Source organism: Phocoena phocoena, chromosome 14 (genome assembly GCF_963924675.1).
Source record: "Phocoena phocoena chromosome 14, mPhoPho1.1, whole genome shotgun sequence".
Lineage (NCBI taxonomy): Eukaryota > Metazoa > Chordata > Mammalia > Artiodactyla > Phocoenidae > Phocoena > Phocoena phocoena.
Genome location: NC_089232.1, coordinates 65,255,117 through 65,270,988, shown reverse-complemented (window position 1 = coordinate 65,270,988; position 15,872 = coordinate 65,255,117). Strand labels below are relative to the sequence as shown.

The following is a 15,872-nucleotide window of genomic DNA, read 5'->3' as shown; positions in this document are numbered from 1 at the left end:
CACAAACAACCCAATCCAAAAATGAGCAGAAGACCTAAATAGACACTTCTCCAAAGAAGATATACAGATTGCCAACAACACATGAAAGAATGCTCAACATCATTAATCATTAGAGAAATGCAAATCCAAACTACAATGAGATATCATCTCACACCAGTCAGAATGGCCATCATCCAAAAATCTAGAAACAATAAGTGCCGGAGAGGGTGTGGAGAAAAGGGAACACTCCTGCACTGCTGGTGGGAATGTGAACTGGTACAGCCACTATGGAGAACAGTATGGAGGTTCCTTAAAAAACTACAAATAGAACTACCATATGACCCAGCAATCCCACTACTGGGCATATACCCTGAGAAAACCAAAATTCAAAGAGTCATGTACCAAAATGTTCATTGCAGCTCCGAACAATAGTCTGGAGATGGAAACAACCTAAGTACCCATCATCAGATGAATGGATAAAGAAGATGTGGCCCATATATACAATGGAATATTACTCAGCCATAAAAAGAAACGAAACTGAGCTATTTGTAATGAGGTGGGTAGACCTAGAGTCTGTCATACAGAGTGAAGTAAGTCAGAAAGAGAAAGACAAATACCGTATGCTAACACATACATATGGAATTTAAGGGAAAAAAATGTCACGAAGAACCTAGGGGTAATACAGGAATAAAGACACAGACCTACTGGAGAACGGACCTGAGGATATGGGGAGGGGGAAGGGTGAGCTGTGACAAAGCGAGAGAGAGGCATGGACATATATACACTACCAAACGTAAGGTAGATAGCTAGTGGGAAGCAGCCGCATAGCACAGGGAGATCAGCTCGGTGCTTTGTGACCGCCTGGAGGGGTGGGTTGGGGAGGGTGGGAGGGAGGGAGACGCAAGAGGGAAGAGATATGGGAACGTATGTATATGTATAACTGATTCACTTTGTTATAAAGTAGAAACTAACACACAATTGTAAAGTAATTATACCCCAATAAAGATGTTAAAAAAAAAGAAAGAAAAGAAAACTCTCTCCAGATAATCCCGAGAGCATCCTGCTTAAGAATACTGGCTTAGGAATGACCTGTGGCTTCTACTATGATTTGTTTTTAGTTGCCTATGCCTCCATTTTTCCTTCCCTAAATAGTGAGAGCATGTGATTTCCCACTTTCAGAAGGTCACGGGGGAGTGAATGAGATAATTAACGTAGTGAAAGCACTTCCAGTGTTCTCGAGTATAACCCTTATTGAAGTAGACACCCGCATGACTCAGTCTCAGAGGGATACAGCATTCAAGAACCACTCACTGTTCAATAGCCAAAACTAACTTAAAGAGAAATTTAATTATAGTCATCCCTCGGTATCCACAGGGGATTGGTTCCAGGACCCTCCACAGATACGGAAATCCATGGATGCTCAAGTTCATTATATAAAATGGTGAGGTACATTTGGCCCTCTTGTATCCACAGATGCAGAACCCTCGGATACAGAGAGCTGACTGTATTTGCTTTCTAGAACGCTGGAGGAAATCCAAATGAATCAGACCAGTAATGGTTAAATTTCCCTTCCTTCTCCAACCCCTGCAACGATATTCTCTCTCGAAAAATCCACCAAGAGCCAACGTGCCTTTTTTCTCCTCCTCTCATATCTTTTGTGGATCTCCTTCCATTGTCTTCTGTCCTCACCTTCTTTCTTCTCTCTCTTTCTGCAGGACCAGCTGCAGGCCCAGGACTTCAGCAAATTCCAGCCACTGAAAAGCAAGCTGCTGGAGGTGGTGGACGACATGCTGGCCCATGACATTGCCCAGCTCATGGTGCTGGTGCGCCAGGAGGAGACACAGCGGCCCGCCCAGATAGTGAAGGGCGGAGCATTTGAGGGCACCCTGCACGGCCCCTTCGGGCACGGCTATGGGGAGGGGGCTGGGGAGGGCATCGATGATGCTGAGTGGGTGGTGGCCAGGGACAAACCCATGTACGATGAGATCTTCTACACCCTGTCACCAGTGGATGGCAAGATCACGGGCGCCAATGCCAAGAAGGAGATGGTGCGCTCCAAGCTACCCAACAGCGTGCTGGGTAAGATCTGGAAGCTGGCCGACATCGACAAGGATGGCATGCTGGATGACGAGGAGTTCGCACTGGCCAACCACCTCATCAAGGTGAAGCTGGAGGGGCATGAGCTGCCCAACGAGCTGCCTGCCCACCTCATACCCCCGTCCAAGAGGAAAGCCACCGAGTGATGGGAGGCGGGGAGGTCCAGAGCAGGCAGGTGTTAGAGGAGACGGGAGAGGCGATCGCATACACACAGACACACAGACACACACACACACACACACACACACACACACAGATGTTGGGAACAGCATTGCGGATAAGAGGGGACAGTGATCCCTAGGTCTCCAGGTGGATCTTTGCGTAGACACATCTCCAAGTTCCCAGCGTTGGCTGAGGCACAGGAGTGCTCCCAGGGTCCCAGGTATCAAGCCTAGGTCTCCATCCCTCTTTCCCTCCCCTATTCCACTGCCCAGAGACCCGCCTTCTCCCACAGAGGGGGCGGTTCACTCACCCACAGATGGCCCACCTACCTCCAGATTCCCCGGACTCAGAGCAATGGAAAAGGCTTTTCACTTAATAGACAATCCACTTTTTTTCTGTGCTTTCCCCTCCCTCTTGGGCTTCCTCATATGAAGTCTGCTCTGGGGCCAGGAGATGGGAGGGGAGGGGAGGGGAGCTGCGGCAGGGAGGGGAGGGGAGGAGGGAAGCGTCCTCCGCGAACCAAGCCCCAGACTTGAAGACACGTGGCCCCCGAGCCCTGTTCTCTCCCAGGCTTAGGCTCTGACTGCCTTGGCAGACCTGGCTTTGAAACCTGCTTGCACTTCACTTCAAAGAATCCCACAACCAGAGGGAGAAGGGGAAAACTCGGCAGGAAAGAAAGCAAAGAAACTGTTCTGTCATCCTCTGCTCTCGTAGCCAGTCATGGTGGTTTTCGTTCCACAGGCTCTGTGAGATTCGTATTTTTTCCCACCTGGCCTCTGTGTTTCGATGCTTGTACTTGACACACGTTTATCCAGCCTCTCCTGGGTGCCAGGAGCTGTGTTAGGCACTTTATATACGTTATCCCATGTGGTCCTCACCACGCTCCGAGGAAGTATGTGTTAGTCCCTTCAGTTTGCAGAGAGGAGCCTGAGACTCAGGAGTTCAGGTGACCCTCCCAGGGTCACAGAACTCACATGTGGTAGAGTGAGGGCCACAGACTCTGCCCTCTGCTGTGATGATGTGCGGGATCCCAGCGTTTCTGGCTGATGACAAACCACGGCAGACAAGCTGAGCACACAGCCCCCTCATGGCCTCCCAGAGCGGGCTGGCGAGGGAGAAGGGCCAGCCAGCATTTGGTGGGCCATCAGTCTGGCCATCTGTCACAGCACAGAAGCAAACCGTGCCTTCCGGCGACGCTCCCCGTGTTCCTAAAATCGCAGAAGCCCGACAGCGCTCGCGGGAGAGTGGGCTGGCCTGTTGGGTGCTGTTTGCCTCTGTCTCTGCTCTGCCTCCCACCCAGTAGCCTGAATCATCCCAGCTCAAATGCAGCCACCAACTCTTATCCAGTGGGACCTCCTGCTGATTCTCTGAAGGCCAGTTTGAGAGGTCTAAGGTCGTGTTCCCTGCAGGACCCCCGGGAGTCTGCAGTGTCCTTGGCAAATCCCCACCGTTCTCGGTGCCCTACAGTCTCCCTCATGGTCTCTCCCTTGGCTTGCTTTGCGGCCACTGACTCAGTCACTTTGTATGCCATGCTCCTACTGTGATGGAAAAGAAAAACGAGTATAACTTATTTTGTATCTATGTTCAGACTATATAGAGAATATTCTGTGTGTCTACGATGTGCTTACTACTGCAGTGCATTTGTCATTAGTGTTCATGTTAATATAGCACATTTATCCTTTGGTACATGCTGGGCCACAGAACATCATTCCATGGGAGGTTGAGAAGAGGAGCTGGACTCTTACTCGGGCATCTTTGGCAGAGGATCGGGGCCGCCCATAGCCAGCATCCACAAGTAGCATCCCATTGGCCTGGTGCCTCTCCAGGCCCGTTGCCCTGGTGGAACCACACTGACACTCTGGAGGGAAGATGGTCCCCAACTCCTGGGGTTCCTTCTGCATCCGTACATTTCTCTTTCTCATGAAATGAACACCAGAGGAAAACCAAGGCAGAGAGGTCTAACCTCCTCTAACTCAAGGGCCAAGCCCAGCAAAGGGACCATTTCTCACCTCTATGCCTTTACTTGAGCCGAAGGAGAAATGGGAAGGAGACAGCAGAGGGAGGGGAGGTTTCTGTCTTTATTTTAGATAAAAGGGGGTGTCTGTCCCCTCACCCCACCGCCTCGTGGACACATGTGCCACCTTCCTGCCCTTCCTCTCCCTGCCTGTCTCCCCTCCCTTCCACAAGACTCCACCCTGGAGAGATCTGGGAGGCACGGGAGTTCGTGTTGCCATCTGCTGAGCAAGGAGATGGTGCTTGAGGCTCCTTCCCACGGGTGAGGGGACAGATGAGGGACACTTTCTCTGGGGCTGTCCCTCTGCCCCTGCTGCCTCGACCTACTGACCTCTGGTGGGCTCTGGGGGCCTGCAGAGATCCCCTGCCTCAGCGTCGAAAACATTTAGTGTGGACAGCAGAGCCACATCACAGCAGTCTCGCCGGCAAGAAGCCCTAGAGGCTCCGCTGGCCTGTTGCTCCTTCCCCCAAACTCAGCCTGGGCCACAGAAATGCTCAGACAGGAAGAGCCACGCCCTCTGCCCCTGTGTCCAGAAAGCCTGCCCCTGGCACCCGAGGACTAAGCCATGACCAAAGCCCAGTCGTGTACAGGGGACCCTGCTGCCACAGCAGGGCCTGGCCTCCGTTTGCAGGGTGGGAAGAGGTTTCCCTGAGTCACCCCACTCCCATTTGTCCCTTCTGTTCCAAGAATCTACATTTATGTGTTGGCTGGTCAGAATTAGCACAGCCATGTGAAGGGAATAGGCTTATTTCCCCTATGAGATGTTAACTAGCCTCTATACATATTCAATCTTTTATTCTTTAATTTGTCCATCCATCCATTTATCCATCCAGTCATCGTTTCATTCAGAAGACACTGAGAATCTCCTGCAGAAAAGGCCCCAAGATGAGATTCGTACATCCATTGAGCCATTCAAAAATACTTGATAAATGCCGCTTGCGCAGGGGGAAAGTCCTAGACGGAGCCAATCAGGTTCCAGCTCTCGAAGAGCTCACAGCCTAATTGGGGAAGTGAGACACTTATACAAACATCGCTAATACAATGAGGAACCATGACAGGTCCTGGGATGGGGAGTGCAGGAAAAGTGGAGGCTCACGAGAGTCAGAAATGGCCTCCAACTGGAGAGAAGGTGGTCAGAGAAAGCCTGGGGCAAGGGTGGGGCACTTGAGCTGAACCCGAAACATTCTGGAGTCCGCCTCTTGTGCCAATCTCTCTTCTCTAATCCAAGGAAGACAGGATTTTTATACAAAAGTAAACACACAGCATTCCCAGCCCACAAAATCATGACAGACTCGGAACCGCTGATGTATTTGAGGAAAAGCATGATGAGAATTTTGTCCCTGGGGACTGTGCTGGTTTTTCACAGGCCATTTCAAGTAAAAATTTTATCAGTATCTTTCAAGTTGAAATTTTCAGTGCTTGGAGAAAAAGAAAAATGGTAACAGGGATGGTAAGTTATCCCAGCTGGAGCCATGAGGGAAATGGAGGTTGTAAGGGACATGGCTCTCTGCTCGACCTCCCCCTGGAGGTAATTAATGCTGTTCCCCACAGTGTGGTTCTCAGGTCCTTCTGGCACAGGGAGGACCGAACTTTCTACTCCTTTAAAGTTAAGGAAAACATAAATAAGACGGAAAGACAACGCTTAGAATGGGAGAAAATATTTGCAAATGAAGCAACTGACAAAGGATTAATCTCCAAAATTTACAAGCAGCTCATGCAGCTCAATATCAAAAAAACAAACAACCCCATCCAAAAATGGGCAGAAGATCTAAATAGACACTTCTCCAAAGAAGATACACAGATTGCCAACAAACACATGAGAGAATGCTCAACGTCACTAATCGTTAGAGAAATGCAAATCAAAAGTACAATGAGGTATCACCTCACACTGGTCAGAATGGCCATCATCAAAAAATCTACAAACAATAAACGCTGGAGAGGGTGTGGAGGAAAGGGAAGCCTCTTGCACTGGTGGTGGGAATGTAAATTGATACAGCCACTACGGAGAACAGTATGGAGGTTCTTTAAAAAAGTAAAAATAGAACTACCATACAACCCCGCAAGCCCACTACTGGGCATGTACCCTGAGAAACCATAATTCAAAAAGAGTCATGTACCACAGTGTTCATTGCAGCTCTATTTACAGTAGCCAGGACATGGAATCAACCTAAGTGTCCATCAACAGATGAATGGATAAAGAAGATGTGGCCCATATATACAACGGAATACTCCTCAGCCATAAAAAGAAACAAAATTGAGTTATTTGTAATGAGGTGGATGGACCCAGAGTCTGTCATACAGAGTGAAGTAAGTCAGAAAGAGGAAAACAAATACCGTATGCTAACACATATATATGGAATCTAAAAAAAAAAGGTTCTGAAGAACCTAGGGGCAGGACAGGAATAAACTTGAGGACCCAGGGAGGGGGAAGGGTAAGCTGGGACGAAGTGAGAGAGTGGCATGGACATATATACACTATCAAATGTAAAATAGATAGCTAGTGGGAAGCAGCCGCACAGCACAGGGAGATCAGCTCGGTGCTCTGTGACCACCTAGAGGAATAGGATAGGGAGGGTGGGAGGGAGACGCAAGAGGGAGGAGATATGGGGATATATGTATATGTATAGCTGATTCACTTTGTTATAAAGCAGAAAGTAACACACCATTGTAAAGCAATTAGACTCCAGTAAAAATGTTAAAAAAAAAAAAGTGAGCTGCGTGACTTGCTTTGGCTCGCGAGATATGGCGGTCGGCAACACGCCCCCTCCTGGCAGAAACAAGCATGCGGCTTGCCACGTTCTGCTTCTCTTGCCTGGCCAGGAGTGCACGTGGGAGCCTTAGTGAGCCCAAGTTCCTGGGTCACTCTGAAATCCCTTACCAGTCTGCACTGGACAGGCGGCATGAGCAAGATGTGAACTCCAGTGATTTTAATTTTAAGCCGCTGACAGTCATGGGCTATTTATCACCCAGCATCACCGAGACTATCACAGCCAAAACACCTGCTGAGTTCTTCCAAAAGTTTAGTCCATTGAGTAAGTGTAAAGGAAAGTCTTCTAGGAGATTGAATTGCTGCTTTCTCCAGAACCAAGTTCACCTGAAGCTCAAGGCTTAGGTGAATTTACACAAAGTCTTTTAGTGTCTGAGCCATATTCTGCAATGTCCCAGCCCCAGCCCTTCCGTATCACTTTTTAAGCCAGGGAACTTTGCACTAACGGAGGCAAATGCTGATAGGCCCTGTCTTCTTTCTGTGATAATATAGATTCTGAGGATTGAATGGGCATTTGTCTGCCTAGAGCTAAACAGAGAGTGCACAGGTTGGAAAGAGAAGAACTACAACCCCCAGACTCCCTTGCAGCCAGGCTCAGGATGTGGTTTAGGTCCGCCAACCAGATGTACTCGTGGGAGAGTTGACTGAAGCAGATCATGCCAGGGGTGGACCCAGCAGCTAACACAGAAGCTTCCTGACTTCACAGCTTCCTTTTTATGCTCAAGAAGCTAGACGCCTTGCTTGTGAGGTCAGATGAAGCAGTGGCCTGCACTAGCGACAGCACAGCAAATGATCGTATACCACCTAACCAGAGGGCCTGAGCACTGCTGAGACGTGCAGACGGGACCCAGGCTGCAACAGGGCAGGCTTCCTGGAGGGGTGTGTGGGGGGGTGTGTGTATGTGTGTGCTGGGAGGATACCCTGAAGTGGTTCTTGCAGGATAAGTGAGGAAGGGAGGGGATCACTCTCCAGAGAGAGCGACGACTGGGGAATTTTCAAAGTAATAATCCCTTTCTAAGAATCCAGGGGGTACGAACGTGTGTACTTCGAATACTTGAGACTATAAAATAAGGAAATGGTAAGAAAAAATAGCAGTTCTATCTCCTCCCTTAGAATTTCATGGGGAGAGTTTCCCCCAACCCCTTCCCAGGAAACATCACTAAAGCATAATGGCGACAACCATGGCCTGAGGGCTGGTCAGCATGTACACACCTCATTACCCAGAGAAGACATGGAAAGTGCAAGGACTGGGGCTCAGGCTACCTGAGCTCCAGCATCAGGATAAGCCATGCGGCCTCTCTGTGCCTCCGTTTATTTTTCCCCTAAGTAGCGATCATTTCAATTTGGGGGAGGTACTGTGAAAATACAAAGAGACAATAGGTGGGAAAGCTCACAGTAACATAAATGCTGCACACGTGAGTTTTGTTGGCATGTGCTGGAAGAGGCACGATTCAGGGAAGAGGCAAGAAGCAGCCACGCCCCAAAAAGGCACCGAGAGAAAGAAGAACGGAAGAGGTGTGGAGGATCTGGGAAGCGCAGGCTTGCAGTGCCTGAATTCTTGAACTGTGCCCGGCGGCTGGAGACTACCTGCGGGTACCTGCAGGCCCTAGACCGCCAGGGTCCCGGCCACCTGGGTAAATGCACAGCCCTGCATCTCCGCTTGGCATCCCTGCCTGGCCTCCCAGCCACCGTGCTCTGGTGCCGGCAGAGGGCTGTGAACAATCAAGGTGCACTCGTTTGGTGGGCTGGAGGGGCAGCATGACGGCCTGGCTCCAACACAGGCCACCTACGGATGTCACAGGTCATAGCAGATCCTCCAGGATATTGAATACACAACCCAAATATCAAAGGTTTATCTTCATTCACAAAGTTCCAGAATCACACCCTTATGTGAGGTGAAGTCTCCTTTTCTACCAGCCTGTGTTTTGTTTGTTTTGAAATAGCATTTCTTAACCCTTGTTTGAGACAAGGAGCTAAGAGAGTAGCAAATGCCAGATCAGAGTAGAAGGGAGATGACCCTCATTGCACCCCAACCCCACTGTGGGATGGGACTGGGATCTGGTTCACCTTCGAGAGACTCTCACTTGCCGGTGTAATGATGACGCTAGTGAAATCTGACTTCAGTCCACGCCTCCCTTCTCACAGCCCACTTCCGCTCTTTTCTCTTTCTCCTGCTCTTCTTCCCACCCCCATCCAGGGTGCCAGAGGACCACTTCTCCCCAACTGGGCATTCTGCCCTTTCCAGACCAGTGATATACACACACACACCCCACTCGCAGTAGCCGTGTCTGTTCCCTCCCATGGAGCTGAGTCCTGCCATGGGACCACTGGCTGATCTGAGGAACCAAGAGTCTGCATGTGTGACCATGGGGTCAGATGCTGTGGCCGTGACTCTGGTCACAGGTATGAGTCTAGCAGGATGGCCCAGTGGGAACGGTCCCAGTCAATCCATCAAAGAAGAAGGCTTGAGATTCAGTATCAGGCGGGTGTTGGGACACACCACCATGCAGGCACCTGCTCCTACGCAGGCTTCCCCTCTGGATCTTATCTACTTCCTAAATACCTCCACAGCTTTCTCGGCAGTACACAGCAATTCCCCAATTCCAGAAAATTCTACTCCTCAGGAATAGGCCATGCATGAAAAGATATAACTGCAAGGAAGTCAGCTGGTGCTTCTTGCCCTGAGCAGAGTAACCGTCCAGGCCCCAGAGCAGATGCAGCTTGTCCTCTTGATCCTCTGGCACGTCCAGGGACCACAGGAAGCGAGGCCTGAGATAATAGCAGCCCTGAACTCTGTAGTGACATTTCCTGGAACTTCTTGAGAAGAAGAGAAAACAAGCAAACTGACTCTGAGCTGCAGTGCCCGGCCAGATGTCACTCCTCAGTCCTGGGGATTGACTTAATGTCTGCTTTGGAATCCAGGTCTAGTGGTCTGTGTACAAGAAGGGCCACTTCACGCACCAAGGATTTCAGCTGGCCTGCCTCGAACGGATGATGACAAAAATCCACAAGCTGGGATTTTCCAAGACCTAATTCAAACGGATCAATGGCATTGGCATACGTGTTGAATTTCACCACCCAGATAATGAAGTCCTTCAGGGCGTGGAACACGCTTAGCCCAGGGCAGGGGTGCCTCGCTGTGTCACCTGGATTGTCCTCGAGTGCTCATTTCCTGAGCTGCAGGTCGTGCTGCCAGCTGCCCGCCCTCAGCTCCAAGCCGTGTCTGGAAATTACCCTCAGCGGCCTCCCCCCGGTGCCACACCCTCTCCCCAGGAACAGCTGCACCCAGTGAGGGGTCAGTGAGAGGCTACAAAGGCCTGGCCCCTTGCCCCACCTGGAACGGTTCTGAAGCGCCCTCTCATTTTAGAATTCCACACGGGCTCAGCCCAGCCCTCCTGACTGCACTGCAGCCCAACACCTCCCTCCGCCCCCTCCTGCATCTTTCCCTTCCCCTTTCCAAGAGCACCCTCCGATAAACTTGCTGCGTGCTAAACTCCATCCCAGGGTCTGCTTCCCAGAGATCCCACCCTGCAATAAAAGAGAGGGTCTGGCAGATAGAAGCTGCTCAGTAGATACTGGTTGGCACAGTTGGTCAGTTAGTTGCTCAGTGATAAATCCAGTCAGAGGTTGGCCTCATGGGGACTACTTAGTTGACCATGCAAATAGGAGAGGTGGCCTTGCCAGAAGGTAAGTGCCACGTGGCACCAAACCTACTTGGCAGGTCACTTTGAATTACTGGGAGAAGCTGGCACCATGGAAGGCAGGGAAAAAGGCAAAATTGTTCGAGGTACACCTCAGGCAGCTCCAGCCAAGGGTTGTTTATTAGTAAATGAGGGGAAGGACCATAGGACTCTTCTTTGCAGAATGAGACCATTGTTTCAAATCACTCTCAATCTGCAATTTCTTCTTTTCTTACTGACGGCCAGTCTCTCCTGTTCGTGGACGTGCTGCAGCTCAGAGAGAGACGGAGGTCCGTCGATGTCGGAGAGAACAGCCTTTCAAAAAGTAAGCATTAGAGGGAAGGACACTTCCTTAGGAGCAGAATTGGTGAAGATGCTGTCCTTAAGCAGAAATCTAGAACCACTGCATTTTCCGTAAAAGCCTTGGCGATAAGGATGAGATTTTTTTTTTTAAATTGCAGACTTGTAGGATATAATAGAAGATCAGTGGACGAAAAAGAGCTGGGGCAACGAAAGAAGATCTGATGGGGTCAGGGTACTCACGGCTGGTTTCCACATCCCAGCAGCCGTGGACGAGGAGCAGCTGCTGGGAACACTGATGGGAGGACTCAGGGTGCCTTCCGTGACCAGTCAGCTATGGCTTTGCTGGCACAGAAATGGGGGATGGTGGCACGTTCCTCCTAGACTAAAATGTCACCAGTTCCTCAGTGAAGAGGAATCAAATTTAATACCAGAGCCATACTGTATATCATATATAGTTTATTATATAAATAATTTTACGCTAGACATAGTTAATAGTTTAATGAACCATATCAATCTTATTTCATAGTCTCAATCATTTTATCATCTTTGAAAAGTCTTGAGAAAATGTATCCTCTTCTGATACTTTTAAGCAAATAGAAGCCTGGACACGGTGAACCCCAGTGAATCATCGTGGTAAATCCCCTGTTGGCCAGAGTGGGCAGGATGGGTAACAGCACCCTTTATAGAACATGCCATAAGGCCACTTCCTGATTGTGTCTGGCCTAGGTCATAGAAACACAGGTCTAGGAGTTGAACGGGACCTCGGAAATCATCATGTCCACCCAGCCTCAGACACCCACCAATGGAGCTCTGTATCCTTATGACTGTCCCTGGCCACCCACGTGTCCAGACCAATTTCTTCTGGATGCGATATCTTTCAGCAGTCACTATCTCATTATCACAACACTTTGCCTTATCGACAGGCACATGGAACTGCATCTGAAAAGAATGTAGGGCCAAGATACACTTGTCAAAACCCATGGAATGTACAACACTGAGAGTGAGCTCTAACGTAAACTACGGGCTTCAAGTGATGTGATGCGTCAGTGTAGCTTCATCCATTGTAACGAGTGTACCATTCGGGCGGGGGATATTGAGAGTTAGGGAGGCTGTGCATGTGTGGGAACTCTCTGTACTTTCTGCTCAGTTTTCCATGAACCTAAAACTGCTCGAAAAATAAAGCCTATTAGTGAAAAAGAAAGAAAGAAATCAGGGCCCTGCCTGCACACGTGGAGCTCGGTAGCTGTATGTCACAGTGAAGGACGTGCTGCCCGGCATGAACTCTGGGGTCAACGGGGTTGGGTCCTCCAGCTCCTATCCCGTCCCGCTGAGACAAAATAAAGTCAATGACTGCTGGGTGTTGTGAGGGGCTGAGTTTTGAGTTGGGGGAACTGGGGTCTAGAAAAGAAAGAAGATTTAAATAGGTGATCATTTAATTAACTCTGCAATATTCTCATCTTTGCAGCTGTAGCTTATCTCAGGAGCACTTGGTTCCCCTTGTCCTCGTGCTCCTTTTCAGCTCCCCATTTCAGTTCTACTACTGAGGGCCTGCCTTCCACCGTGGCCAAGCTTTGAGACCATCATGTCCCATCATTTCCCTCCGTTGTTGGTCTCATGTGATCCAGGCACAGAGAAAATAACCCAAGATGACTTATTGCTGAGAGAAAAGGAGATAAGTCACGAGAAGGGAAAGAATTTTTTTTTCTTTGCTGCTCAGGAAATGCAACTCGCTAGATAAGTTTTTTTTTAAATGAACTCTTTAATTTTCTTCCAATGCAAAAATAAAATTTCCCTTGAAAACCAAATGTATCATTTATGTGTCTCAAACCAGAATCATTTTTTTGTTCAATAAAAAAGGCAGATTGGGGGTGTGGGGAATATGATCAATTTCAGCACACGCCCTTTCTCTGTGAGAATTAATCAAATAAGGATGAAAAGTAAGGTAATCCTTCCAGTGCCCTTCCCCTGACTCTTCCCACTGCCCGAAAAGATTTCATACAAAGCTATTTCAGTTACTGTAGGTTTTGGCCCTAATTCAACAATTTTGCCAAAGTATGTGTTAGGAGTAGTGCAGTGTCTACAGGGCTTCAACATTCGTGTGTGTGTGTGAGAGAGAGACAGAGAGACAGAGAAAGTGTCTGTGAGCATTTATGTGTGTCTTGTGTGTGGGTATTCGTGTGTGTGGCTGCGTGTGTGTGTTAACTATTTTTGTCCTGTTTCTCTAGTGGTACAACACTTTTGGAGAGTACCTGAGAACAACTTTGCAAAACACCTTATCAGAACGTTCCTATCCTGTTTCTCTTAAGCAATTCCAGCTTTGGAAAGACAACACTGAAAAGTGCTTCCAGCTGAGCAATTTGAAGACTCAGGACAATGTTGACCTATTATGAACCAGTCAGGTCTCCAGGCCACCAAGCCCATTACCAGGTCCGCTGCAGCCCATCATCTGGGCAGGTAGTTGAACCCTTCTTTGAACCACATCTGTAAAAGGGAAGGGCTCTGCACCCTTTCCTCTGGGTGCTGCCTGCCAACACCCTTCCACAGAAGGCAGCTCGGGAATATGCCCTCTCTCCTTGTCACCACTTTCCCCTCTTTTGAGCCCTGGTCACAAGCCCACAGGGGCCTCTCCCTTTCCTGAACTGGATGCACTCCCACACCCGGCACCTAATAATGTAAGACGAGCTGTTTATTAAGGGTCTCAAGTGTCTTTATTCTGTCTGTTGACCAGACTCCAAGCTTCCACAGGCAGGCTTGAGTTTCCTGTTCCTGTTGCTTCCACCCAAACTGCCTGGACGAGCCAGGGGCAATCTGCTGGTATTTGGTGCTGGACAGATTGTCACAGGCCCAGTGAATGGAGTCCCTTGAGGGCTGCAGTCAGAGAAGCCTCCAGCCTTGCACGGACTCAGATGAGACTTGATTGTTAACTTGCCCCAGCTTGACATCCATGAAGCGGCAGGACTGGATTAGCAATGGGAAGTCTTTCCAAGGATTTATGTATAATTCATCTTCCCCTCTCTAACTGGAGACTTTTCAAGGAGAGAGATACACCTTCTTCTAGTTTTTATATCCAACTATATTCCCTTAAAAAATGCTTAATAAAGGAATGAAGGAATTGTTTTTAAAAAAGGGGCAAAGGGCACAAACTCTTTAGGGAAATAATAATTAGAATATAGAAAATCTGAGATTATTTACATGCAGCCCCACTAGGGACCAGAAGAATAGACAAATTATTCTTCAAAGTCCTTTCTGGACTTGTGACATTGGATACTGAAATAGCTTAAGTGGTCAAGCTGTTGACCTTGTTCATGTCTGAAATGTCTTGTGATCTATCTGATCCTTAGTTGCTGACCATCGTGCACTCGTGATATTGCCATATTCTATCTCTTAATTGCAATGGAAAGAATAATAAGTCTCTGATGAGTGAAAAGACTTTCATCAGATAGGAGCATTTTTTCCACGTTAACAATGCTCCCAGGACTTGACAAGCTGGCCCTCATTTCTCTCCATCAAGGTCCTGACTGTACTGTGAGAGCCTTGTGACTAAGAACTTGATAACCTGCTTGGTAGGAGGAAAGGCGGGAAGTCAGGTGAGGAGAGAGCCTTCTCACCCCAATGCAAGGACAAGAACTCTTCTCCCAAGTCAAGGATAGGATATTTCCCAAAACTCTGAATTCTTGCCTAAGGTATATCCAGATTTGTTTCCATGCTTTTGGGTGGAAATGTCCCATTCCCAGGTTGGATCAAATTGACTTCATATAACAGCTGAACTCCAAAAACACTCAAACCAAGGGTGGCCAGCTCTTTTGAAAACCTACTAAAGAGAAGAGCTCTCCAGATGGGGCACAGACTCTCCGCTTCACGCCATCCCTACTCAGTCTGCCTAACAGGTCGCATTACCCACCTACACTTCTAGGCATTTTGTAGATCAGCGAGAGCACAGGACCAAGACCTGAGCCTTGAGGGGTGTCCCAAACAGGCAGAGAGAGCAGAGGGCGCAGTCACTCCTTAGACCTGAGACAGAGCAGCAGCCACTTCAGAGCTGGAAGCAGAAAATGGGATCTCAGAACCCAGTGGTACTAAATGTAATGGAAAAGCTACCAAGAACAAAGGCTGGTGAAGTTTGGTAGGGGAGGTTCAGGAGTCCTCCAGAAGGGGGCAGGGACATAGTGAGTTGATGGACTACATGTGGCAGAGGTTTAGCAACCCACAGATGACCAAGAATGGAATAGGAGCTCAAAAGGAAGTGGAATTTTTTAACAAAGAGGAGTCATGAGCATATGTTAGGTTAGGAAGGAGTCAGTTGGAGAAAAGATCTTTAGGGTAACCTACACTCCCGGCTTGCCTGTAACTGAGCAATTTCCTGGGATATGAGGCTTTTAGCATCAAAACTGGTCAAGTCCCAAGTAAACTGGAATGAGTTGGTCATCCTACAAAATGCAAAGGGGACAGAGTGGGGATGGAGAGAGGGAATTACAGGATGCTGGGAAAGGTAGAAAGGCTGACCTGAAAAGGGAGGCTTTCTATACACCAATTATTTTTCCACTGGGAAGTCTCTTGGTACACAAGGAACATTTGGGTTTATGGATTATAGAAACACAGTTTGCAGTTGCTCAGTTAGCTTGGCGCAGGGCTGAAGTCCTAGTGTCTCCTGCTACCCCCCGTTCAAGCTCTTGGTTAACTTGTTTCAACTATCTAGAACCTTCTGGTCACTGACATTCTAGCTCTCTGCCCTCTAAATCAAGGTCAAGCTTTCACTGTTAGTCCTCAGCCCCTGACAAATAAAGCTCCTCGCAGCCAAGGTCCCAGGCCGGGCCTCTGCTTTGAATCAAAACATTCTTCCAAGGGCTTCATGGACAGGAAGTGCTCAGGC

General features: G+C 48.7%; 1 protein-coding gene across 1 annotated transcript in view; it reads left to right on the top strand.

The window, feature by feature from the left end:
- Positions 1 to 3,922, top strand: part of EHD3 (EH domain containing 3) — a 30,291-nt gene extending 26,369 nt beyond the window's left edge. Inside the window, exon 6 of the mRNA XM_065890761.1 lies at positions 1,695 to 3,922. Coding sequence (XP_065746833.1) covers positions 1,695 to 2,222 — 528 coding nt within the window. The 3' untranslated portion in view covers positions 2,223 to 3,922. The remainder of the gene's footprint in view (positions 1 to 1,694) is intronic.
- Positions 3,923 to 15,872: the final 11,950 nt, after the last annotated feature.